General features: G+C 42.8%; 5 protein-coding genes across 6 annotated transcripts; all 5 read left to right on the top strand.

Annotated features, from left to right (window-relative positions):
- Window positions 1-1,153: 1,153 nt before the first annotated feature.
- LOC115741154 (60S ribosomal protein L8-3) lies at window positions 1,154-3,177 on the top strand. Its single transcript, XM_030674902.2, has 2 exons — window positions 1,154-1,654; window positions 2,685-3,177. Exons 1-2 carry the CDS (start codon window positions 1,215-1,217, stop codon window positions 3,028-3,030), a joined length of 786 nt encoding a protein of 261 aa, XP_030530762.1. The 5' UTR covers window positions 1,154-1,214; the 3' UTR covers window positions 3,031-3,177.
- A 1,162-nt stretch (window positions 3,178-4,339) lies between these two features.
- On the top strand, window positions 4,340-6,975 carry LOC115741153 (peptide methionine sulfoxide reductase A5). 2 transcript variants are annotated; one of them, XR_007199436.1, is made up of 5 exons: window positions 4,340-4,736; window positions 5,762-5,874; window positions 5,985-6,129; window positions 6,561-6,877; window positions 6,958-6,975. XR_007199436.1 is itself a non-coding variant. In XM_030674901.2 (4 exons), exons 1-4 carry the CDS (start codon window positions 4,395-4,397, stop codon window positions 6,756-6,758), a joined length of 798 nt encoding a protein of 265 aa, XP_030530761.1. In that variant the 5' UTR covers window positions 4,340-4,394; the 3' UTR covers window positions 6,759-6,967. The 2 variants fall into 2 exon arrangements, 1 of the variants encoding a protein (XP_030530761.1); XM_030674901.2 differs by having other exon boundaries at window positions 6,561-6,967.
- A 616-nt stretch (window positions 6,976-7,591) lies between these two features.
- LOC115741155 (peptidyl-prolyl cis-trans isomerase Pin1) lies at window positions 7,592-11,728 on the top strand. Its single transcript, XM_030674903.2, has 2 exons — window positions 7,592-8,021; window positions 11,373-11,728. Exons 1-2 carry the CDS (start codon window positions 7,787-7,789, stop codon window positions 11,495-11,497), a joined length of 360 nt encoding a protein of 119 aa, XP_030530763.1. The 5' UTR covers window positions 7,592-7,786; the 3' UTR covers window positions 11,498-11,728.
- A 2,177-nt stretch (window positions 11,729-13,905) lies between these two features.
- On the top strand, window positions 13,906-15,411 carry LOC115741152 (GDP-mannose 4,6 dehydratase 1). Its single transcript, XM_030674900.2, has one exon. It carries the CDS (start codon window positions 14,030-14,032, stop codon window positions 15,140-15,142), a length of 1,113 nt encoding a protein of 370 aa, XP_030530760.1. The 5' UTR covers window positions 13,906-14,029; the 3' UTR covers window positions 15,143-15,411.
- Window positions 15,412-20,717: 5,306 nt separating this feature from the next.
- Window positions 20,718-25,548, top strand: LOC115733354 (putative disease resistance protein At1g58400). The gene is made up of 9 exons (XM_048283691.1): window positions 20,718-23,653; window positions 23,778-23,900; window positions 24,025-24,147; window positions 24,272-24,394; window positions 24,519-24,641; window positions 24,766-24,888; window positions 25,013-25,135; window positions 25,260-25,331; window positions 25,449-25,548. Exons 1-9 carry the CDS (start codon window positions 20,718-20,720, stop codon window positions 25,546-25,548), a joined length of 3,846 nt encoding a protein of 1,281 aa, XP_048139648.1.
- Window positions 25,549-26,813: the final 1,265 nt, after the last annotated feature.

Below are 26,813 nucleotides of genomic sequence, written 5' to 3' on the forward strand. Positions count from 1 at the left end.
TAGCGCTAATTTAGTCATAAATCTTTTACATTGGTTCCGATTCAATCTTAAACCTTTTATTGGTATTAATTCAGTCTTAAACCTTTTATTGGTGCTAATTCGGTCTTAAAACTTTTGTATTGGTGCCTATTGAGTCAATCTTGTCAATTTTGATCGGAAATTGCTGAGGTGGATGTCGATGGACCTACATGGCATGGTTGGTTGCGGCGTGGATATTTTTTTAAAATTGTTTGATATATTAAATATTATTTTACTTCTTTAAATAAAATGTTTATATTTTAAATATTTTTTCCTTCTTTTTTCTTGTATTTATTTTTTTATTGGGGCTGGCAAGGGTCAGCCTCCAAAAAAGAAAAAAGAAAAAAAGAAAGTGCAAAAAAAAAAAAAAAAAACCAAAACAATTATTAAATATACCAAAATAATATTAAAAAAATTTAAAAATATCCACTTCAACGCCTACCATGCCACGTAGGACAACCGAAGTCCATGTTAGTGATTTCAAGCCAAAATTGAATGGATTGGCTCAATTGGCACAAATAGAAATGGTTTAGGATTCAATTGGCATAAACACAAAATGTTGAGGATCGAATTGACACTAATAAAAGGTTTAGGACTAAATTGATACCAATGCAAAAGGTTTATGAATGAATTGGCACCAATTTTAATTTAAAAAAAAAAAGTCGGCACCAACAAAAGATTTAGGATTGAATTGGCATCAATGCAATAAATTTATAACTTTTTTGACAATTCACTACATCTCATACCCCCGTACTCCAATGACAAGAATCAAATGTGGCTTTCACATTCTTCTAACTTTTTTTCATCTTAAAAGTAAAAAAGAGGTGCTCAAAAATTAGAAGAGATGACTATGCTTCCAGTTCTTGATTCCTCGTTTCAATTGCATGAGCATTAAGAACATCAATTAGCTTCTGAAACAAAGGCATTCAATTCCAACGGGCCAGCTTCGGCCCTAAGCTCTGGAAAATACTGGGCCCGAATGGTCGAGCAGGACTCGAGATCGGGCCTAAAAGGCCACGTGTAAGCCCGTGAAAAGGTTAAAAATGGCAACTCGGGCCTTCACAAGCCCAAAGGATAAAGCCCGAAAGAGGAACGGTCCCTCAGAAACCCTAGTATATAAACCAGCCTTCACTTCGCCTGCACCATTTCACAGCCTCGCACGCACCCCACAACCGCCGAGTCCTGAATCCGACGAGATGGGTCGCGTCATCCGCGCGCAGCGTAAGGGTGCTGGCTCCGTCTTCAAGTCCCACACCCACCACCGGAAGGGCCCGGCCAGGTTCCGGAGCCTCGACTTCGGCGAGCGCAACGGGTACCTCAAGGGCGTCGTCAGCGAGATCGTCCACGACCCCGGCCGTGGCGCGCCGCTGGCCCGCGTCGCCTTCCGCCACCCCTTCCGCTACAAGAAGCAGAAGGAGCTCTTCGTCGCCGCCGAGGGCATGTACACCGGCCAGTTCGTGTACTGCGGTAAGAAGGCCACCCTGGTGGTCGGCAACGTGCTCCCCCTCCGGTCGATCCCCGAGGGAGCCGTCGTGTGCAACGTCGAGCATCATGTTGGGGACCGCGGGGTCTTCGCAAGGGCTTCCGGCGACTACGCGGTTGTGATCAGTCACAATCCTGATAATGACACCTCTAGGTAATTTCATGCTCTGGTGAACCTGGGGATCTATTTATCTGTTGGTTGTTTTTGTTTGGGTGTGCTTCATCAACTGTGGTGTGGTCTGCTCATGTTACGGAGTCGAGATATTTTAAAATTCATTTGGCTGTGTATGCTGGTGGGTTACTTTCTCATCGAGCTTGGAGAATATTGGTTTCAATTAGCTTTTCCTGTTGTCGGTAAGCTCATTTTAATGTCGTGTACAGGTGTGTCTGAGTTTACTTGCTGGGTTCTGGCCATTTTGGTGGCTTTTGAGTTTTAGCCGTGGTTTTGACGGTTTCGGCTTGGTTTATCCTTGGTTCGTTGTGATTATATGCTCGCATCACTTTCCTTATCTTTGTCGAATTGTGTGTGGCTTAAACGTATGTATTCGCAAGTTTATGTATCATCACACGTACCCATATACATCAGGGATTAGATTCCCAAATTGCTTAATTTGTTGTTGTAGTTATCTGAAGGGCTTTCGATATGAATTTGTTTGGTTGCTATTATTTCTTGATGAGTGATGCTGATCTGATGTTGTTTCTATCTTGTATTTGTGACTGAAACTTTTGTTCTTCATCATAACCACTACTTGGTCTGGGTATTCGGCCCTTGTGGTTCATTTTATTTGCATGTTTTCTCTCATCACATAATTCAGATGGTTTGAGCATTGAACTAATTTGAGGAACTTGTCTGTCGACTGTCATTGGCTTGGTCTGCAGAACTAAACTCATACTTGGGTTTGAATATTTGCCTATGGGCTCTCACGATCCATGATTATGCAAGATATGTGTATTGATCTGGTTCTCTGAACTTTAGAGTTGGTCCGACTCTGACATGATATGGGCACACAGAATCCGGTGGTCTCTTGCTCCACTAAGAACATTGCGAACAGAACTGACAAAACTACAATGTTCTTGTTGTTTCTTATTTGCTGTACTGCCAACGTATCCACCAGAGAGTGCCAAATCTTGAGTTCACTACGATTTTAAGCTGTGTGAAGTGTCCTGAATTTTTTATGTTTCAGAATCAAGCTTCCATCCGGGTCTAAGAAAATTGTGCCAAGTGGCTGCCGAGCAATGATCGGGCAGGTTGCCGGTGGAGGAAGAACCGAGAAGCCCCTTCTCAAGGCTGGCAATGCTTACCACAAGTTCCGAGTGAAGAGGAACTGCTGGCCGAAGGTGCGTGGTGTGGCCATGAACCCTGTCGAGCATCCTCACGGAGGTGGTAACCACCAGCACATTGGTCACGCGAGCACGGTCAGGCGTGATGCCCCACCTGGCCAGAAGGTTGGTCTCATCGCCGCTCGGAGGACCGGTCGGCTTAGAGGCCAAGCTGCCGCAACCGCCGCCAAGGCCGATAAGACTACTTGAAGAGATGTTTCTCTCTATCTTGACTTGGTTTTCAATGGTTCTCTGGTTTTTGATATTCTACAATTTCAATTCTGAGAACATGCGGATGCATTTTGTAGTCGAAGTTTTGCTCTGGTTTAATGTATCGGGTAGTCCTTTAAATGCTAATTGCTATGAGATATGGTGTCACATTGCCTTATGCTGAGTTTTTCCCCTTGAAGTTTTGATTTTTCGCCGGTGGATTAGAATTCGAATTGCAATAATGGATTTCTAGGAAATAATGAAGGAAAGTAAAATGAAAGACACTTATATAAGAATCGGTGCAGACGTCACTTGTTTTTTTGGGCCACTAGACGTGACGTGATTTTTGGTCAATAGACATGACATTCGAGAGTACTATTTACATAGATGGCCATTGGCTCAGCTTGTGTGAATAGGAGTTTCATCGAGCGTGTCTAGCCGATACAGTGCCTAGTCGAGTTCGACTCAACTCACAAACTCGATGTCCGGAACTTAGACGCGAGGCTCAAGCTCGACTATAATAGAATATCCAAATACTCGAATTCGACTTGAATATAGTGTGGTTATATATGAACTCGAGCTCAAGTTCAATAAGCTCAAACACGTTTCCTCGCGTTTGCGTATATACAATAATTCAAAAAAGAAAAAAAAAACCACTCGCAAACTTGTCGAGTTGAGAATTGACAAGCTTGAACTCAACTCGATAAGATTCTTTGAGTAGTTTAAGTCCGAGCTCCATTTGAAATTAAGTGAAGCGATCTCAAGTAATCGTTGAGTTCGGCTTGAGTTGTTTACGTGTGATTTGACTCAGATTTCATCTCTACATGTGAATAAACTTCCAACATTTTATGAATGATTTCTTCTCCGGTTGTACATATATATTACAATCATTGATTTCTTTTGATTCGTTGGTATCGAACCATTTGAGCACATGGCTCTGGTTAATCACTCAAATTTTCGTACTTGCGTGGTCTGTATCGGAACACTAGTAAAGGAGAAAATAATAAATTACAAAGGGTCTAATATTGTTTATCATTTCGTCATAGGCTACTACTATTATTGATCTACTAATAAACGTATGCTTTGATTGAAAATTCCATGAACAAATTGAGTTGGAATGATATTTTGAGTTTTTTTTTTTATAATATAAAGATCGGGTAATCCGATTACCCAATCTAAATTTCCTGGTTAAGTTTGGAAATGTGGTGAAAAAAAGAAGGGCGTAAAAATGGCTTAGACTATAAAAATAGGGAAAAAAAAAAGAATGTTTGGACACGAGCATATCCGTAACCCGATCAATCATTCCTCCTCCTCCTCCTCCTCCTCCTCCTTGCGGACGCTCGCTGCTGCACGACACCGATGCCATGGAAGAGCGCTCGCGACCGCTCTCCGTGACCCGCTCGATCCGTCTCTCGAGAAGCGCCACTCTCTCTCTACCCAATCTCTTGGCCCTCGTCGTCGTCGTCCTCGCTTCGTTCCTCGGCAACGCCCAGTCCATCAGGTTTCCGAACCGGATCCCCGACCCGGCCGCCGGCTCTGCGGGCCAGCCCTTGAGGACCGCGGTCTTCGCTCTCGGAAGCTTCTGGAGATCCGAAGCCGTCTTCGGCTGCCTCGACGGCGTAGTCCGGACCGCCGTCGGTTACGCCGGCGGTTCCAAGCCCAATCCCGAGTACCGGAGCTTGCGCGATCACGCTGAATGCGTTCAGGTAGTTTTCTTCGTGACTTCTTTACGCGGTTCTGTGTCATGGAGCTCTTACGAGAAGATTCCGTGTGATTGCAATTGAATAGGAGACGGGAAACGTTGGGATTGTGCAGATCAAAAGCGGATAATGCTGTAGACTCGGCATATAGTTTGCGCGACTGCTAGAATTCTTCCTGATAATTGAGGACACTATTCGTATAGTCATAGTCATTCGGGTAGTAAGCATCAGATGCCACTGGCCGGTGGTATTTTCAGCTTTATTTCGACGAAACATCAGAGATTTGAGTTTGTGAGAACAGCGAAAGATTGCATGATGGATTCTTGTGAACAGTTGAATATTTTGTTCATGGAATAGGGGTGTTCTTGACGGTCTCTGAATGTCTAGTTGATAAAGGGTTTGACTTAAGACCTAGGAAGAGGTAATATTGAATGTTTGATCCTGTAGGTTGCATTTTCGTCGATCGTGATTTGCAAATGTAGTGAATGTTGCTGGATTATATTTTCGGCTTTCCTCTGAGGACCAGTCTGACTTATGCATGTTAATCATTTGGATCAATACATCTTGGGGCCACTAATGTTTCTTTAAAGTAATTAAAGCCCGACAGCAGTCGTCCTTAAACAATGAGAATTTTGTTGGAGACAGCATATTGGAGGTTAGGATTTGAGCAAGCAGAAGCAGATTTTGGATGTGAACCCCGTTAGCATGAAGGGGTAAATCAGGATTCAAACAGAGACTATCAACTGAAAGCATTCTTTTCAATCTCCCCTTTCTTTTTTGTCCTGTCGCATTTCTTTTTTCCTGTTGGGGAGGGGGAAGGAGGAGGTTGTCGAGAAAGTTTCATCTATTAATCCTCTCTTTTGAGCAAGAGAGTTTCTAAACTTCAGTATGTCCATGGTTTTCGGTACTCGTAAACAGCACTATTAAGTATTCCTAATCGGAGCTTCATCATCTTTTCATTACATGAAAATTGCTAGTTGGTATCGATATTTACTTGTGCTTTGTTTGTTTCTGTGAATGCTGCTCCACAGGTGGAATATGACCCTAGATTGATTAGTTACAGGCAACTTTTGGATGTCTTTTGGTCTAGTCATGATTCGAGGCAAGTTCTTGGGCAAGGTCCAGATGTTGGTAGCCAGTACAGGTGACTGCAATTATTTGCATCGACAGTTTCCCTGTTTATCAGAATTAGGATATGTGGTCTGTTGCTTTGTGTCTACTTAGTATTTATGGATAAACTTGTCGTGTTGTCAGGTCAATTATCTTCACAAATGGAACTGAAGAATCCAGGCTAGCAGCCCTCAGCAAGGAAAGAGAGCAAACCAAGTCCAAGAGCAGTGTTGTCACTACTCAAATTCAACATCTTGAAACGTTTTATCCTGCAGAGCCTGAACATCAGGTTAAGTATTTCGGAACCGCTTCATCGTTACATGAAAGTGTGCCTATCGGAAATTTGAATCCACCAGTCATTGTGAAGAAGTCAGAACATTTATTGGCTGATTATCAAGTTGGTGTCTGAATACGTATTTCTTTACTTGCACCTGTCTATATCTGTTATTACATCGAAAATTGTGTCCCCCCCAACCTTCCTTGGCTCCTCTGCAATGTGTTGTGGCTCTTCTAGTTCTTTAGTTTGGTTTCCCCTAGCAATTCCAATGCACATATTGCAGACATCTCTGAAATCTTCAGCTCTGTCGCTTGAGAGATGCATGCACTCCATATGAATTCTCAAATGTACCATCTGGCACTCTTGTTGGTCACAATGAACTGGAAATAATCTCTTCTCCCCAGCATTTCTGACAAGAATTCCCATACCATGAAAATGCGCAGAAATTCGAGCTCAAGCGGCATCCCCTCCTCCTCCAGCTGATGGGAAACCTGCCTGAAGAAGAACTTCAGAAATCACGTTTGGCTGCGAAAATGAACAGTTTTGCAGCCGAGCTTTGCCCGCCTCACATTCAGAGGCAGATTGACGCGAAGATCGGTGATATCATCAGAAAAACTTGGCCTGTCTTGCGAGACGTGTAGTTCCGAGTTTAAAGATTGTAGCTATTATTTTGAATGACGGCAATTCACCATTCCGCGCCTGGAGCTGTAAATCCAACTTTTTTGAGAGGAAATCAGATGATATTTGATGACATGTAACTGTAATTGTCCTGTAGATGTCACCATCTTTTTTGGTACCTGCCATATGTTTATCTGATCCCATGTAGTTCTTATGTGGCACTTCTGGCAAAGATGATCGTCCTACATATAATGATATAGTAGATGTGCTGTTTCAGTAACAAAACTGATTTATTAGAGTAATTTGATTTAGTCCATTACAACTGAACAAGATATTATGATACCTTCAAGTTAAAAAAAAAAAAAACATAACTAATAAATACGTCTTTTATTTCTTCAATTACATCAGATGGTGGCGATTCAAAATATGCGCACATTTGGACCCAAAAAAAAAAAAATATGCGCACAGATATCTTTGCCACATTATTCTTTAGGAAAATACTTTAATTCTACACAATGAACAATTCATGTCGATAATTCAGAGCAGTCTTCACAAGACATAATGATTTTATTAAGATCTGAAATGGCATAAACCTACTTACACACATGAATTAATTGCAGATTTGAGGCATTTACAAGACAATAATGATCTCATTAAGATCTGAAATGGCATAATCCTACTTACACACATGAATTAACTGTGGATTTGAGGCATTTACTTACACCCAAGTTATTAATTATCAAAGCTAATAAAGGATAAATCATTTTAAATGACGTGTCTATTTCCATTATGAGAAAAAATTTAAAATAAAAACTCATCATTTAAATTCTCACGAGACGCCCCATATAAAAGCCCACCCCATTCCTCTACTCTCCAACTCTGCACTCGGAACTCAACGCACTGAGAGGCAGAACGAGGTCGCCCGTCTTCAGCTGCCAAGATAGAGTCCGCCGATCGGAAGAGGAAGAGACCGTCGTCAGCCTCATCGGCCGATCCAGCCGCCGCCAAGCCCAACAGCCTGAGGGACAACAAGCACAGGGCGAAGGCCAAGATGTCGTCGGCGAATCAGGTCCGCGCGTCGCACATCCTCATCAAGCACGAGGGCTCCCGGAGGAAGGCCTCGTGGAAGGATCCCGAGGGCAGGGTCATCCGCAGCACCACCCGCGAGAGCGCCCTCTCGCAGCTCAAGGCCCTCAGGGAGGACATCGTCTCCGGCAAGGCCAAGTTCGACGACCTCGCCTCTCGCTTCTCCGACTGCAGCTCCGCCAAGCGCGGCGGCGATCTGGGTTAGTTCCATCTGACCTCGCGCTTGTGATTTTTGCCACTCTGAGTTCCTATCATGATTCCCTTTTGTGAGCTTTGTCTTTGTCCTTTCGTTTAATTGCTCGCTCTGGCTCGTCGAAAATTGGAGACGGCTTTGTTGTTGTTGAATGTGCATCTGCTCATTTGACGTACTCTGCCTTCTATAACGCTTCTGTCTGAGAAATCTGCGGAACTTTAGCCGAATTTGTGAAGCTGGAAGTTAGATGAGTTTAACTTTATTCATGTACGTGAAACAATTTGATCTTGATTTGATTTGGAACAAGAGTCATGTAGATGGAATTTGATGTATGAACGTGAATGAAATATTGGGATGTTAGTTAAATCTGTTGTACAGTTTTGGCCTTGTCAAGACGGGACTTTGGAGCTTTAGGGTCTCTACCTTTGATGTCAGATGTGCATCAATAGGGCTTGATTAAGTTCTATCACTATCTAGCCTTTTTGTTTTGTCAAATGCATGTTTTAGTGGAGTTGTCCGTGGGCACTAGTAGTTAAATCACCGGAGAATAGTCTACTCCATCTCATGGACGAAGATGTCATGATTTGAGTAAGCATGGCAGATCCGAATTCACGGTTGCAGTTTTGTACAGATAGCAAATGCCACTAATTCTTCCCGACGATTGTTATTGCAGCTCGCAGGCATGGCGTGTTAACTCTCCAATTTCGAAAATTGCAAAAGAATGCATCGCCTCTTTGAAATTGAAACTTCACAAACTAAAAAAGAAATACTCTAATCTGCTTCTATGAGCTATATTGTCAGAATTGTGCTATATCAAACAGTTTTCAGAATACTTTTCTCATGCTATTGCACGTCTGGAATGTTCTTGTATTGTCAAGGAATTCAGATAGAAGTTCATTAGCTGAATGAGTTATCTTTCCATCTTTATTTAAATTGTTACCTGCCAATAGACCCTCATAGACAAGATCGTGTTAGGTATCTGTTCGAGGGAAGAACGAATATGGTGTGATCATGTGCTGCTAGGTCCCCTGTGATATGAGGAAAAATCTTCCAGTGAAGGGAATGTGAAAAAATCAACAGCCCCTGGAGGGAGCTTCTTATTTGTTGGAGTTTGGCTGTTAAAGGGCTTCGATTTTGCATTGAAGTAAAATAAAGGTGGCATAAAATTTGTATAGAGAAGGAAAGAGCTTATTCAAATACTGCCTTTACAATCTTTTTTGGGCTATCTGGAAGGAATGTCACATTTCAGCTTTTCAACGTAACTTGAACTCCAGGATAGATGGGGTTCACATGCTGTTGTAGTTTTATGAGACTTCTTCGTGATTTATGCCAATCTAGAAGCTTTTGAATGAAAGTCGGATTTGCTTGATACACCCCAGGATAAATGGGGTTCATAGGCTGACTTAGCTTTAAAGACAACCTCATGATCTATTCCCTGCTAGAAGATGCATTTCTTTTAGATATACCCTACAGTGGATCATTTTCCTAGACGATTTGGCACCCTTGGCTCTCTTCATGAAGTTGCCTTTACTGAAGCAACAATGCTGTTTCTCTAATCAGGTCTAAATGCATCTTAGAAGGACAAGAAAAGTTCCTTGATGATGGCCACAAAAAAATATTAAATGTGAGGCACCGACATGCTTTATATTCCCCAACCTATTTCTTCTGTCACGAGAATTCTGTAACTTCAAGCCTCATCTTCCTTGTTCCTATAACAACACCTTAAATGGTGAATTTGAGAAATTTCTTAGTTACTGTTTTGGCCTTTTCAATGATTCTTCCATTTGATTAGCTTTTCTGGCGAAAAAGTCCAAGTTATGCTGTGGGGTCTAATTGCACAATATATGGAGTACCTGGAATAGTTTTGGTTGGCATCTATGATTTATATTAACTGTTGGGGACAGTGTAAAAACATGAATTTGTACTTGGAATAGTTTTCGGCCTGGCCGTGATCGGTATTTAGTGTTGGGGACAGCCTAATAAAAGATGAATGTGTTCTTGTACAAAATCAATGTGATGCAAACAAGAATACGGAATGTGAATAAACATAAGATTAATGTGGTTCAATTGCACCTGTCTTATTCTCCTCAACAAATAAGTGATTGTGCCAATAAAATCCTCCTGGGGAAGAACAAAAAGTCGTATGGATTCAAGAAAATCCCGTCTTGGAGAACAAGAAAACACCAGTTTTAACTATGAGAGGACGCCAAAGTACAAAATACAAATAGTTTCACCAAGTTAAACCAAACATCTCCACTCTTGTCAAACAGTTAAAAAACCACCCTCACACAACTCTTGTTTCCAAGCAATTGCCAGTCTCAATCCTTCGTATTTCCAAAGGCTGATTAGCACGTTTACTTCAATAAGGAAGTTAACTGACTTTTATATCACGGTATCATGCATTTTCTTCATGAAAAGAATATCATTAACTACAAATATGAACAAACATGATACAAAGTGTTATCCAATTGACCCTTCCTGGCTCCCCAACACTTGTAACAAGAGAAAATACATGGTTTGAATGGCTTGAAATGGATTGCTGTGTTCTATAGTTTCGTTCTTAAGGGGAGATATATAGCGTCGGGGGAATGGTGGGACTTGAAACTGGGCTTAGTTGTGCCTGTGGAAGACTTCAGAGAAAAGACTTTAGTTTTTTATTTTTTTTGTGTGCTCTTCTATTAATGGAAGGATCTTATTGGAGAATCCCATCTCACTCTAAAATAACTAAGCAGTGTTGAGCATTCTTCTGAATAGAAACAGTGTCCCTCTCTTTTTGTTATCTCAAGGAGCTGATGTACCGGATGTTTGAAATGGTCGCACTTCCTTGTTCTGTTTAGGGTTGGCGAGAAACTGAGATCCCCATTCCTACTTCAAAATGAACGGGGATGGATACATAAGTTGAGAGCCGCATTAAATTGACGGCTCCTCGGTACTTTATCAAGAGCTTGACCCATGTAGTTTGGACAGGATGATATGTGTATGAGTTTATACTAATATTCAATCTTAAGAAATCGGTGTCGACGATGTGCTCAGTGTTTTCCAGAAACGTTGAGACATTTTATTCCCACTTTTCTTTCTTTTGACTTCACTTTCTTTTCGATGTGCATTCACGGTTGTGTGTTAAGATGCCTTGATGAACATTTTCTTCTGGTAAAAATATTCTGCAGCTTCATGTGAAGTGAATTAGGTTTACATTTCTGGCTTTGCACTGTCAGACATCTACCTTTAACAATAAAGAAAAGGAGAAAAAGGAAAAGAGAATGAAAGGAATGACAAAGGACAATGTGTGTGATGCTTTTCAGCGTGTAGCATGACAATAATCGCGATATAATCTCACAAGCTCTTGATACTGCTGCAGGTCCTTTTGGGCGAGGCCAGATGCAGAAACCTTTTGAGGAAGCAACTTATGCTCTCAAGGTCGGCGAGATTAGCGACATTGTCGATACTGACAGTGGCGTTCACATCATAATGAGGACTGGCTAAAACATAGTTGGAGTGCGGAGAAGATAAAGTATATTTGCTTGGGATTCTGGTTGATATGGTATTTGACTATTCGGAGCATGTTGCCATGATTTACCCGTTCCATGCCTCCTCTATGTCATTGCAATTGCATAAACTGTTCTGCGGAAACATTCGCCTGTCATAAACTTTTGGATGCTTGTTGGATTGTTTCTCGTAATAAGAGTGATAAGTTTCTCGAGCGGACTTGGTTTTCTGCACCGTTCTTTAATTCTAGCAGTCTTCTCGTTGGCTCATGTTGGTTCCGCAAGACGAAAAGAGAGACCATTACGATTGATCGAATGAGCCGCCGCAAGGCATAATGAGTACCGTGTTGTTGTTGGAAGAAGGAAAGAAAATGTGGAAAATGCGATCGAGGATGCTTCGTTTTATGAGCTGAGGGCAAGTCCTGAAATGGAGGTACGTCGGGCGCACGTCGTTTGCTTGCTTGTTGTGTTTATATTTAGCCCCGACACATCTGCAATAGAGAACTCGACTAAAAAGAGAAGTTAGAAGATTAAATTATGCAAATCAAATCAGCTAGATGACTAAATCTGAGATTATCCCTTTAAAAAAGAAACCAACGTCGGAGCGACCCATGACGAGGCCGCACGAGAAGGAAAAGTATCAAAAAAGTCTTAAATTTATTATATTGGCACCAATTCAATTCTAAACTTTTCGATTGGACTAATTCCGTTCTAAACTTTTTACATTGGTACCAATTCAGTTTATCTAGCCAAAATTGACTGGAAAGCTTGATGTGGACTTTATGTCGGCATCGGCCAGCGTTGCCGGCATTGACGTGGATATCGGTGATGGAAATGATGCCATTTGCCTTTAAAACAAAAAAGAATCGCTTGAACGAAAATTTCCAAAATCACATCCTCTGATGCCATCCTCAGTCGCTCCAAAGCTCCCTCACGATGGATCGCTCGGTTGCATTTTCCTCAAATCGATCGTCCTCAAACCCTAGCTTCATCTTCTCACAAATCGTCAGTCACCTTCCTAATCGAGCCCCTTTTTGCTTGACGCCTTCGCCTGTTGCCCGATCAATGCCTTCGCTCGTCGCTCAACGCCCAATGCCTTCGCTCGTCGCCTGATAGCCTAATTTCTTCGGCTGCTTTGGTCTCTACTTCAACTAGTACGAGATCAACATACGAAATCTGAAGGCGGTTAAGACCCGTGTCTCGCCAAAATTGCCTCTACGCCTCTACGATTCGGATCATCCCAGATTTCCCTGAGCCGGGTTACGCTCTAACGTGCAAAGACTTTTACATATTCCGTGGTTTCACTTGGTGATGGTCCGTAATGGTTGAGCTTTGTTGCAAATGGATGGTCTTGATCTCTTCCTTTATCGAGTTTATGGTGTGGTTTAGCCTTGGCCGCATTTTTTTTTTATTCTTTTTTGGTTTTATGGTGTTATTGTTAATGTCTCAAGAGAAACCCACTTGTCATTCGCTACAGAATCTACTCATGTATGCACATATCTTAATGTGTTAATTTATGTGGGAAGGAAAAGCATGGATTGAATTGGTTGCTGCGTGATATGAAATTGTGAAGTACTGTACATTAGATTATAAAATAAATGAGCGTGGTTATACAATGAACCTTGTGTTTTTTGTGTAGGGTTGATATGAGTGAGAAAGTCAGCATGGGTTTGCATATTTTATAGTGAAAATTTTTCCCCGTCGCCTAATGCTTGAATATGTTGGGCGAAAGTTTGGTTTAATCAAAATTGATATCAGTTCACCGAGCTATGAAAGCTTCATCAGAAACATCGAGAATAAGGTAAATAGTAAGTTTGAAAAGCTTTATTTTAGGATTTCTGAAAAGTTTATAGAAGATGGGTTGGCATATTTATGGAAACAGAGTTGTCGATCTAATTTTTCGTTCTTTGCATTTAGGGTTAATTGAGGTATTTGGAGAAAATTTTGTAGCTAATTAGATGAGTGAGGGCAATGGTCTGGGTGCCGGTGTTGGTGTAGGTGTGGATGTGGGTGAGGGTGCTAATTAGGGACTTTTACAAATTCAGGAATTATATAGAATAAATTAAAAGTTTAGACGGCATTGCACATGAGCTATAGTTCAGAGATTATATTAAAAAAATTTAAATTTAAGAATTATACTACACATTAGATCAAAATTCATACATTATTTGTGTCATCATCCCACTGTATATAATCATAGCCTTCATTGGACGGTTCACAATGCACCGCACTTGCGGTCGCTGGGTAAATGCGGTCCTCGAGCAACACCAGATCCCCATGTCCGGAAGTTCACTGACTTTTCCATATTGACCATAATGACCTTCTCTTCCCTACGTGGCGAGATTTCATTAGTCAGTTGAAAACAGCGCGTGAAGGAGGAAGATCGACCTTGACTGAACTGTCCCTACTCCGTTCGTCTCCCCCCTCTTAAAAATCTCCCAAAAACTCCACGCCATCACATCCTTCAAATCTGCCTCTTTCTCTTAGGCATTTCCGCGAACACCTCGCGAGCAAACCCATTTAACCGACAATGGCGACCCAGAACGACACACCCAAATCCGGATCCGGAGCCAACGGCGAAGCCCCGCCGCCGCAGCACCGCAAGGTGGCCCTGATCACCGGCATTACCGGCCAGGACGGGTCGTACCTCACCGAGTTCTTGCTCGACAAGGGGTACGAGGTCCACGGCCTGATCCGCCGCTCCTCCAACTTCAACACCCAACGGATCAACCACATCTACATCGACCCACACAACGCCCACAAGGCCCGGATGAAGCTCCACTACGCCGATCTCTCCGACGCCTCCTCTCTCCGCCGCTGGATCGACACGATCTCCCCCGACGAGGTCTACAATCTCGCCGCCCAGTCCCACGTGGCGGTCTCGTTCGAGATCCCTGATTACACCGCCGACGTCGTTGCCACAGGCGCCCTCCGCCTGCTCGAGGCCGTGCGCTCACACGTCTCCGCCACGGGCCGCAGCCACATCCGTTACTACCAGGCTGGGTCCTCGGAGATGTTCGGATCGACCCCACCGCCGCAGTCGGAGACCACCCCGTTCCACCCGCGGTCCCCCTACGCCGCGTCCAAGTGCGCGGCGCACTGGTACACCGTGAACTACCGCGAGGCGTACGGTCTGTTCGCGTGCAACGGGATCTTGTTCAACCACGAGTCCCCGCGGCGGGGCGAAAACTTCGTGACCCGGAAGATCACGCGGGCCGTGGGGCGGATCAAGATCGGGCTGCAGAGCAAGCTGTTCCTGGGAAATCTGCAGGCCTCTCGGGACTGGGGATTCGCTGGGGACTACGTGGAGGCGATGTGGATGATGCTGCAGCAAGAAAAGCCGGACGACTACGTGGTTGCGACGGAGGAGTCGCACACGGTGGAGGAGTTCTTGGACGTGGCGTTTGGGTATGTGGGGCTGAAGTGGAGGGACCATGTGGTGATCGATAAGAGGTACTTCAGGCCAGCGGAGGTTGACAACTTGAAGGGAGATGCAAGTAAGGCCAAGAAGGTGTTGGGTTGGAAGCCCAAGGTTGGGTTTGAGAAGTTGGTGAAGATGATGGTCGATGAGGATGTTGAATTGGCTAAGAGAGAGAAGGTTCTTGTTGATGCTGGGTACATGGATGCTCAGCAACAGCCCTGAGAATTGGGTACTTCTTATGTCTTGCTGCTCTGTCCCTTAACCTTTTCCTGTGCTCTTTTTCGGTTATTTATTTGAAGATCAGTTCGCAGCAAGTAAAGTTTTTGTTTTTTGAGGTTTAAAGGGTTTGAAATGTTCTTGGGATGGATATAGGTTGCTTACCGTCTTATCTTGCTGGGGTAGACCAATGAGCTCAAATGTCCATTGGATTTGTTGTAGCTTACTCTCTATTCATTCGCTTTCAATCAGTAAATTTAGATTCTTTTCATTTTCGCTGGGTTTGCCTCAGTTTGAAGTTGCTACCTTCTTGTTAAAGTTCGGATGAGCTTCAGATGAGTTGAAGCCTTTGTGTTTACTTTCTTTAGATCTGGTTAAATTATGGAGAGTGCAGTATGTTGTTCACCAAAAAGAGAATGGACCAACCCTTTTGTGTTTGCGAATTGATAGGAAAGCAAGGGAAAATTTTCTCATGGGAATGCAGTAACTGGACGTTTGGTTCTGCCATTTCATCTGTCGATAGTTTCACAATGCGAGATCAATCCAGTGAGATCTTGACCTGGTCATTTTTGGTGTGGTCCCTCTGTGTGGGCTTTCAAACTGTTATGATTTTGCTTTCTATTGAGGAACTTTGTATGTGTGTGCTGTTGTGTCGGTGCAAGCATGTCTCCTCCACGAAGTTGGTGATCGAAGAAGATTTCATCTATCAATAAGATCCGAAAGAGCTTGTATTTGTGGATGCGCATTGGGAAAGAATGGGACTCTTCCAAAACCAATTGAAGTTCCGAACCTTTAAATGTCCTGCTGTTGAACTGATATGTTCGTGAAAGGAATTATCTTGAAGGAGAAAGAAATTAACCCAATGATATAGCAGATATTCTATGGACCCAGGGATTGCTGTCTTGTGTTGCATTGGTATGTTGAATTGAGATCTTGGCTATTTACCTGAGATGATGAGATCGCCACCGGAAGATTAACCGGATAAAAGGATCTAAGAACACTGTCTTTGCTCTTCGTAGTCTAGTTTTATACAAGCTACGTACTTCCATCGTACCATTATGTCATTGAATAGCCATCTGAGATCTATAGTGCCGAAGGTGGATTGTCCGGAAAATATGGAACAGAGTACCATATCTACCTTACCGGGTACTTTTGCTATAATCTCTGGCTAAACTGCGAGTACCTTGAGGAATTACATGCATATTCCAACCTTGCCGTTGAAAGGATGAAGTGAAAGTTAGTTCATGGAAAGGTACAAGCGTCCCATACCCGCAGCACATTCCTAAGCAAAGAATGACTGAGCAACATGGTTAGTTTGAGTGAAGAAGAAAGGTAGGTTCTTACGTATTCGTTATACCACCGGTTTTGACTGTTTACTACTTAAAAAGTCTGGAACTTTTGCAAGACCCGCCTAAACATCTTGAATCTTAGTAAGCGAACGTACTAAATGAGGTGGTCGGTTACAAGTTAACATTAAAATTAGGGGGTGCTAATCAATAACGAAAAACATATTTACTTATATATCGACTTTGGGAACCTGCCTCATCTCCGAGTCCGAACTCAGTGTCCTCTCTCTAACTCTTTCATCTTCGAGTCTCAAGTTCCGCAGTTAATCTATCAAAGACCAGAGCCCCGGACCACTTTCATGTCCCTCGTTCAAGATCTGGCTTAGTTAAGAATCAATCTAAAGGAGAGGCACCTGTTCGAAGAAAAGCACAAACGAAATGAACAAAAGACGAAACATTCTTAGGAGGAAAACGGACCCCTACACCCCTTACACGGTAATACTTATATCGTGTTAATATTGATATATGAGAATAACATAATGTTGACGGACTTTATATGAGTGCATCATATGATATGAGTGGCGATATTATAAGATGTATTCTCTTTGATCAAGGATTTTTATATGGACAAATAGATAATGTGTGTGTAAGCACAGGAAAATTACCAAAAAAGTTTTAAATCTATTGCAATTGTGTCAATTTAGTCTTAATTTTTTTTTTATCAATTGAGTTCTTAACCTTTTGCATTTGTGCCAATTCGGTTCATCTAGCCAACTTTGGCCAATCGGTCTTGACGTGACAATTTTGATTAATATTTCCAAATATTTTCAATTTCTTATTTTTTATTATTTGATTTATTTGATTTTCCTTTTTTTTTTCCTTCTCCTTCTTCCTCCAGTCGGTTATTGGATCGGCAACCCGCCAGGAGCGAGGCCTAGAGGAAGAAGGAGAAGAAGCGAAAAATATTTTTTTTAAAAAGTATTATTAAAAATTGGTAGACAATTTCTGTCAAATAAAACTGGCTTGGTGGACTTAATTGACGCAAATATAAAATGTTTTAAAACTCAATTGGAAAAAAAAAAGTTTAGAACTAAATTACCATAATTGCAATAAGTTTAGGCCTTTTTTCTGGTGATTTTCTCATATAATCACTGGCTTCCCTTCTTCCTTAAGCATATTAAAGATATAATTGATACCTAGGATGCAATTGAATCTTAAAGTTTGTAAATTACATAATTAAATCCTAAAATTTGCAAGCATCGAGTATCTCCATAATCTGTAAGCCAGGTCTTTAATTGCTGAAATCCAGAACAGCAGTAATGGTTTTCTTGATATTGATTTTGGTACGTCGTTATAAGTAAGATGAGCGATCCAATGTTCTCATTCAATAGCCATTGAAAGATGTCCTAAATAACTAACCCACGCCTTTAGAGACGACAAATTCGCTGGTATCGCACCACTGTAGCGACGGTTTTTTCTTCTTTTGCACTAGTCTTTCCAGTTGTTTCCCAATGTCTTCCTCGTCAATGTGCTCATTTCGTATTATTCAAACATTGGCGCACCTCAACGAATCCATCTCTACAAGTAGACTCGTTCTTTATATTCACAATACCTCGCGCACACGTATCTATCTATTCATCGGATAACGAGTGAGTTGCGATGGACATATCTCTTTCATTTCTAAAGACTATTGTTGGTGGCGTAACGGGATATGCATTATGTTGAAAAATATCGTCGAGAATGGGATGAAATGAAATCATATTTTGAAGCACGATAACACTCTCTTTAAAGATTTATTTGCCCTACAACTTTGCTAATGGTTTCCGACAAATATCGTCCAGGATACAACAAAGTCTCAAGTGAGAATAGCATATAGGAATTCCAATAGTTATCTAAGATCTCTCAAGGGAAACAATTGGAAAAAAAATGCCGTATTTCTTTGACAAAGAACGAAAATGGACGTTGTCCTAAACATTGAGGAAAATCGTAATACATACAAATATGTGTGTGCGTGCGCGCGCGCCCGAAAACCTTTGCGAACGGACATGTTATTTTTAAAATATCACAACTTTTCACTTATGAAAAGAATGCAACTTTTCGTATTCGAAAACTGTTAAATTCGAACGTAACTCTTCATGTCCGAAAACTATTAATTCGGACACAACTCTTCATCTCTGGAAATTGCTATGTTTGGAAAAAATGCAGCCTTTTAAAGGTTGTAAGAATGACTAATATCTGTTAGGCAGAAAATAAATTAAATTTGAAATTTTAATAGTTACTCCTTCATGAATAGTCACACTATTCTAATGAGTCGCAAAATTTACTTTATAATTATAATTTTGAAAATAGTAAACGAACAATATATATTTATTGGTTAGTGCTATTTTTGGTCCACGCACTCGCATGTAGGTATAGTGGAGTCTAGTACACTTTTTCTTCCATCATATGCGTGATGAAGTAAAGACCCTTTTCGTTTGTTTTGCAAACAAACTTCAACACATTAGACCCAATTCCTCTGCATTTTATGATGTTCGATGTTTGACACAAGTAATTAAGCAAGGTCTGCCTTGGGAAGATTGTCCAAAAAGTCCTTAATCTATCGTACTTTTGCCAATTCAGTCCTAAATCTTTTAATTTTGCCAACTGAGTCTTAAACTTTTTTACGTTTTGCCAATTAAATCTATCTGATCAATTTTGATTGGAAATTGATAACTTGGAAGCCGGCCGTCCTACGTAGCACGACGGGCGTTGATATGTATAATTTTCAATAATATTTTACTATTTTAAATTTTTTTATTAATCTTATTATTATTTTTCTGATTCCTTTCTTTACCTTTCTCTTTCTTTTTAGCTTTATTTTTTTGTAATTTTCCTTTTTCGCCTAGTCTGGCAAGGGTCGCCCTTGCCCGGGTGAGCGAGGACCGCCCTTGCTCGACCTGGCGAGGGCCTCCTTGTCCCGGTCATCCCTCGCCCGAGGGAAGGGAAAAAGAGAAAAGATAAAAAAAAAAATCTTGTTTTTTTATAAAAGATTGTCCACATTAGCTTCAGCCGTGCAATGTAAAAAGGCTAGTTGTCTACGCCAGTGATTTTCTGCCAAAACTCAATTAGCAAAACATGAAAAGGTTTAGGACTGAATCAACAAAATTGCAATAAGTTTAGGTTTTTTTGGACAATTTTCCCGCCCCTTGGTCGCATTGTAGATCATTTGTCATGAAACATGTGCCACAGAACCTGTTACCTGAGAGAGCTTTGGTCAACATAACTGACATAACTATAGCTTGTTTTGTAAGACGACAAGAGAGCTTTCTTTTGTCCATTACTTCTATTCCAAACTTGCTATTTAAGGAAGGAAAAATCATAGCCAAATGATGGGGGCAAGGTATAAGCATAACAACCACATTTCCTAGTATTGTGGGCATGTTTGTTTGGTAATGTTCGATTCGTTGATTGTGCTTTAAAGTGTCCAACCCGCGAAGAAAGACAGGAAGTAACCCCACCAAAAAAGATCGAATAAATGCTTCCCTTGACATTGCTAATATTGCTAAGGAACAAGGCACCAAGGCAATGCAAGACTACACAATTTTTGCTTGGAGTGAGAATCTTAACTGAGGGTTCCTTCCTTATTCACCGGAAGAGCTCACCTATGCAAGGAAGACTCCACATACAACTTTTGACATGATTTCGATCTGTCTGACTAATCGATTAAGTGTTCTCGTTTGATACGTGCATGATATGTCTCTCCCGTCGCTCATATGCGCCGCTAAAGAGTCAAATTCTCAAGGGAGGGTGGAATTTCATCATGGTGTGAAATTCTTGAGGGGCATTTTTTTTTTTTGTGGTCATTTCTGCAACTCCTAGTCCGGCGACTGTAATGATCGAATTGATTATCTTCAGGCATAGGAACAAACTATGGAATACTGAGGTGGATGTGTAAGATGGCTACATCAAGCGATTCGACAGATTTCAAAAGCGGAAAGCTTTACCTGACTAGTCTTGTAAACTAAGTCTTGCATCATAAGTTATTGCGAGAGATGCTTTCTCCCCCGTCTCACGGTCCAAAAATGGCACAAGCAAAGAACCGAACAAACCTTGTCGTAGACAGGAGAGACCATACCAAGAAAAGCATATGATAAAAGAAGAACCTACATAGAGAGAGAATGATATGTCCCAACAAATTAATTCGATCTTACCAAACAAACCAACATACACACACACACACACACACACACACACGACCTTGCTCGAATCAAACACATTCATCAGGCATGGATGCTTCTGATGCGAAAAAACGCACGATGGCTAGCGAAGCGGCCGCCGAGATCTTGTCGCAGAAACTAGAGACCTTGCTCCATCACCCGGAGTGCGTCAGGTGCTTATCGATGGACGACCTCGTGAAGGAGGCCAAGAAGAAGGTGGCCACGATCCAAGGGTTCTTTTCCACTCAAGACAGACCGTCCAAGAGCATGGAGTGGTTGGGGCGGCTCCTCCGAGCCATGTATGAGGCTGAGGACTTCATCGACAAGTTCCACCTCGGAGAGGCCCGGGGGAGGCACGGAGCCCTCCACGTGGTCACAAGGCCGGCTGCCGAGCTCGTCTCCAAGTACGAGCTGTGGAGGAACTTGTCCAATCTGGTGAAAAAGTTGGAGGAGTTGTGTCAAGATCAGTACTTGAAGAGCAAGATGAAAATGGTACCCGCTAGTTCCTGCTCCCCTGCTAGCGTAACATGGCAAGGCCAAAAAAAAGTGAGGCTGACTAGCTACTGGAATCTGCAAGCATCCTACTTATGTCGCAAGGAGAAGAAAAAGAAAATAATGGAGCTGATTGAGGGGGAAGCGAAGGGGCAGGTTGTCACTGTGACTTCGATTTGGGGTGAGGAAGGCACCGGCAAGACGTTGCTCGCGAGATCGGTCTACGGGGAAGCGATGTGCCTCGGTGTCGAGTCACGTGCTTGGGTCCACGTCTCGGCTGGCATGGAGGTGAAGGAGTTCCTGTTCGAGATACTGAGGCAAATGGGGATGCCAGCGAGGGAGGTGAAGGACATGAGTTTGGACGAGATAACGGAAATGCTTTCCAACGAATTGGCCAAGAGGAAGAAGTACCTCATAGTGTTGGATAACGTGCAGCAGTCCAACACGCTACTCTTGCTAAGGTTCGTGGGGATCATCCTGTTCCATCGGCAGGGCCACATAATCATCGCCACTCGACACTCTAGCATAGACGGCATCATGAAACTTTTTGAGGCAACGGGGATCGTGCTAGATAAATTAAACGATGATAAAAGCAAGAAGATGCTCGCTAGTAAGTTGTATAGAGTACCCGATGGTCAGAATCTCTGGAAGAACAAGGATATCCTAAGTACTTGTGGGGGCTTGCCGCTCAGTCTGTCCTTACTCGGCGGGTTACTGTCATATGCTGAAGAGCACGAACGCCAAGAGCCCAAGCTCTCGGCGTTGCTGAAAGATTGTTCGGGATTATCAGGTATAGTCCAATCGAGTTACCGTAGATTGCCGGTTCATCTAAAACCGTGTTTCATCTACATGGCTTTGTTCCCCGTGGCATCCCTGATTCCGACAAGAAGGCTAGTGAGGCTGTGGTTGGCCGAGGGCTTATTGGATTCGCATTGTTACGACAGCGAGAGGAAACGGACGAGGCTGCCTGAGGATGTAGGAGAGAATTTCATTCTGGAGCTCGCGGAAAGGAACCTGATTGATGTGGTGAGCTGGAGGGCGGACGGATCCCCCAAGGCTTGCCAAATGCCCACCCGTATGCACGACATGATCCTCCCGATCGCGATCAGCTCGGGGTTCCTTCACATACATGACGCTAGCAAGTCGAAACACGGCGAACTGACCAGCCAGCAAGAACAGGCCCAACCGCGAGAAACCAAGGTCCGGTGGCTCGCGGAGCACACAAACATAGTCAGAGGCGGCCAAGGCAGCAGCAACCCCGGCTTGAACCTCGGCCAAGTCCGCTCATTTCTGTCGTTCTACCTGAGGAGAGGCATGCTCACCAAGGACATAGGCACGGTCCTGCGGAACATCACCTCCAAGACTGACTATAGCTTGCTGAGGGTACTCGACTTGGAGGGCGTGTATAAGCCGTCCTTGCAAGGGGTGCTCCACAAGCTGGTGCTCCTAAGGTACCTAGGATTGAGATCCACGGTGTTGGACTCGATCCCGCGCGAGGTCGCGGATCTGCACTATCTCGAGACTCTCGACATAAAGCACACCAACATCACTTCCCTCCCGAGTTCCTTGTGGAAGGCGAGGAACCTGAGGCACCTGCATCTCAACTGGTTCTACATCGACTTGAAGAAGATCCTCAAGGCTTGTGGCAACAACGTCGAGGCCTTGGCTAAACTCCAAACCTTAAGCGGGCTGGTCATCGGTGACGTGAAGGAGAACTCGATGACGGAACACATGAACAGCTTGACCTCGCTCACCACGCTCAAGCTTTTCTTGCAACAGTCGGATAAGGGCCCCTCCTCAGGCGCTGCAGGGAAAATGATATCCCGTTGGATTAGCACCAGGCTCACCAATCTCCAGTCCTTGACCTTTGGGGTGATCCAAGAAGCCAAATCCGCTGAAGAAGCCGAGACTGCGAAAGGAGCCGAGCCCCAGGCAGGAGCCAAGCAAGAGGTAGGAGCGGCACCGGCGGAGCCCACGAAAGCCAAACCCAAGAAATCGCAGGTAGGAGGGTTACCAACACTGTCGCTGGCTGAACATCACGAGCTGTTGGAGCTCTACTTGCTGGGGCAACTCGAGAAGCCCATCTGGACACGGCTCTTGCCCGACTCGCTCCGGGTTCTGACTCTGTCGGGTTCGAAGGTGGAAACAGACATGATCCCCGAGCTGGGGAATCTCCTGACGAGCCTGAGGACGCTCAGGCTCTTGGCCAACTCTTTCCGAGGCAAAAGCTTGAGGTTCACCGCAGGTGGCTTCCCGAGCCTCAAGATCTTGAAGATTTGGAAGCTGCCACAGCTCGAGGACGTGACTATCGAAGAAGGAGCAATGCCGCATCTCAAAGAAGTCGAGTTCAGGCACCTCGAGAAGCTGAAAACTATCGATAGGATCTGCCGTTGCAAGGAGTTGGAAACCATATGGGTGATATATGGCACCGATAAACCTGCTTTTGTGAAGCCTCTCGAGGACGGTAAGGGAGATGAGACGATTCTGCACGTCGAAAGAGACACCGAGGGGTCCGGATCTATGGACACCGACGAAGACGACAGGTATGAGATGATTGATATTCAATCTCGAACATGTTCTACACGCGTGGTGATTGAAAATGCTTTTTTTAGTCTTGATAATTTCAATAATTACTTAGTAGTTTTTAAAAAGAATGATAAAATTCAGGGACAAAGAAGGAGAGACGTCCGCTCAACACCCTGAAGAGGACGGTAAGGGAGATGAGACGATTCTGCACGTCGAAAGAGACACCGAGGGGTCCGGATCTATGGACACCGACGAAGACGACAGGTATGAGATGATTGATATTCAATCTCGAACATGTTCTACACGCGTGGTGATTGAAAATGCTTTTTTTAGTCTTGATAATTTCAATAATTACTTAGTAGTTTTTAAAAAGAATGATAAAATTCAGGGACAAAGAAGGAGAGACGTCCGCTCAACACCCTGAAGAGGACGGTAAGGGAGATGAGACGATTCTGCACGTCGAAAGAGACACCGAGGGGTTCGGATCTATGGACACCGACGAAGACGACAGGTATGAGATGATTGATATTCAATCTCGAACATGTTCTACACGCGTGGTGATTGAAAATGCTTTTTTTAGTCTTGATAATTTCAATAATTACTTAGTAGTTTTTAAAAAGAATGATAAAATTCAGGGACAAAGAAGGAGAGACGTCCGCTCAACACCCTGAAGAGGACGGTAAGGGAGATGAGACGATTCTGCACGTCGAAAGAGACACCGAGGGGTCCGGATCTATGGACACCGACGAAGACGACAGGTATGAGATGATTGATATTCAATCTCGAACATGTTCTACACGCGTGGTGATTGAAAATGCTTTTTTTAGTCTTGATAATTTCAATAATTACTTAGTAGTTTTTAAAAAGAATGATAAAATTCAGGGACAAAGAAGGAGAGACGTCCGCTCAACACCCTGAAGAGGACGGTAAGGGAGATGAGACGATTCTGCACGTCGAAAGAGACACCGAGGGGTCCGGATCTATGGACACCGACGAAGACGACAGGTATGAGATGATTGATATTCAATCTCGAACATGTTCTACACGCGTGGTGATTGAAAATGCTTTTTTTAGTCTTGATAATTTCAATAATTACTTAGTAGTTTTTAAAAAGAATGATAAAATTCAGGGACAAAGAAGGAGAGACGTCCGCTCAACACCCTGAAGAGGACGGTAAGGGAGATGAGACGATTCCGCACGTCGAAAGAGACACCGAGGGGTTCGGATCTATGGACACCGACGAAGACGACAGGTATGAGATGATTGATATTCAATCTCGAACATGTTCTACACGCGTGGTGATTGAAAATGCTTTTTTTAGTCTTGATAATTTCAATAATTACTTAGTAGTTTTTAAAAAGAATGATAAAATTCAGGGACAAAGAAGGAGAGACGTCCGCTCAACACCCTGAAGAGGACGGTAAGGGAGATGAGACGATTCTGCACGTCGAAAGAGACACCGAGGGGTCCGGATCTATGGACACCGACGAAGACGACAGGTATGAGATGATTGATATTCAATCTCGAACATGTTCTACACGCGTGGTGATTGAAAATGCTTTTTTTAGTCTTGATAATTTCAATAATTACTTAGTAGTTTTTAAAAAGAATGATAAAATTCAGGGACAAAGAAGGAGAGACGTCCGCTCAACACCCTGAAGAGGAGAAGCACCAATCAACGGGCGACGGCAATAGGTATGGGACAATATTAAACCTCAAACATGTTCACTACGCACGATGATAGAAAATGTTCTTGTGCACTCGATAATTTCAATAATTGCTTACTAGTTACTAAAAAACGATAAAATTCAGGGACGAAGGAGGAGATATGTCCGGCCAGCACACTGAAAAGGAGAGACCCCAATCCACGGACGACAGTGATGACAATCATATTCATATTCATGTAGAGTGAATAAATAAGTTGTTGTGATGGTTGTATTACGTGATGAACTGATGTGATGACATTCATATTGATGTAAGATACTCTTTCTTCGGTCCTAAGAGTCTGTGTCGACAAACGCTCAGTCCGACGAGGTAAGAAAGGCATTGAAGTGGGGAATGCCATGGGAGACATGAGCTAAAATAACCAAACTAATCAGCCAGGAGCTGTTAAATGACAGGGCATGTAAGAAGATTATTTTTATACCTAGAAAGTTTACCTAGCACGGCCTTATTAAAGGTAAGAAGATCCCTAAAGCCTAGTATTCCGTTGTCTTTTCTTGCTTTGAGGGTCTTCCAAACTCCTCCGATGAATTCCTGACCTGGATGTGTTCTGTTTCCACCGTAAAGAGGCAATCTTTTTCTCGATAGCTTTGCATACATATATTGGGATTTTGAATATTTACATGGCGTACTGCGGCAAATCTTGTACCTCAGCTTTAATCGAGACCTCCTTTCCAGCTTTAGACATTAAGTTCTCTTTTCATCTTTACACATAGCAACTTTCATCGACGAGGATAATTAATCAGCCGCAGGAGCACATTCTCCCAAATAATGCTCGAAAGTGGCCAACTAAATCTCAAATATGGATTCGAGTTCATCGGCTGGTCATGTTGAAGTAATACGTTAATAAAAGCATTTATCATGAAGGAGGAAAAAATTTAAGAAACACAACGTGCGGTGGTGCTTGCTGTCTTGTGTGCCATTTTATGTGGAATCGGGATCTTAGATATTTACCCCGAGATGATGAGGAAGCCCCACGAAGATTAACCGGCTGATAAAATGATACAAGAGCCTCGTCTTGGTCTTTGTTGTCCATTTTTATATAAGCGAGGTACTCCATCATAAATCGATATCATTATGTTTTGATAACTGGATGTGTTATATCAGCTTTTTTTAGTCAAAATTGATCGAATGTACTCAATGGACAAAACTTATAAATGTTTATAATTCAATTGGTACACTTGAAAGATTTAAGACTGAATTGACACTAACGCAATTAGTTCGGGACTATAATAATGTCTAACTAAGGTGCGAGTATTTTGAGGAACGACATCCACATCCCAATCGTGCTTTTGAAAGGATAAAGTGAAAACAAGATCATGGAGAGGCACCAGTATTGGGAAAATTTCCAAAAAAGTCATAAACCTATTGAAATTGTACCAATTCAATCCTTTTTTTTTTTTTTGCCGCTTCAGTCTTAAATATTTTGTAATTGCGCTATTTCGGTACATCTTG

Source organism: Rhodamnia argentea, chromosome 8 (assembly GCF_020921035.1).
Source record: "Rhodamnia argentea isolate NSW1041297 chromosome 8, ASM2092103v1, whole genome shotgun sequence".
NCBI classification, from domain to species: Eukaryota; Viridiplantae; Streptophyta; class Magnoliopsida; order Myrtales; family Myrtaceae; genus Rhodamnia; species Rhodamnia argentea.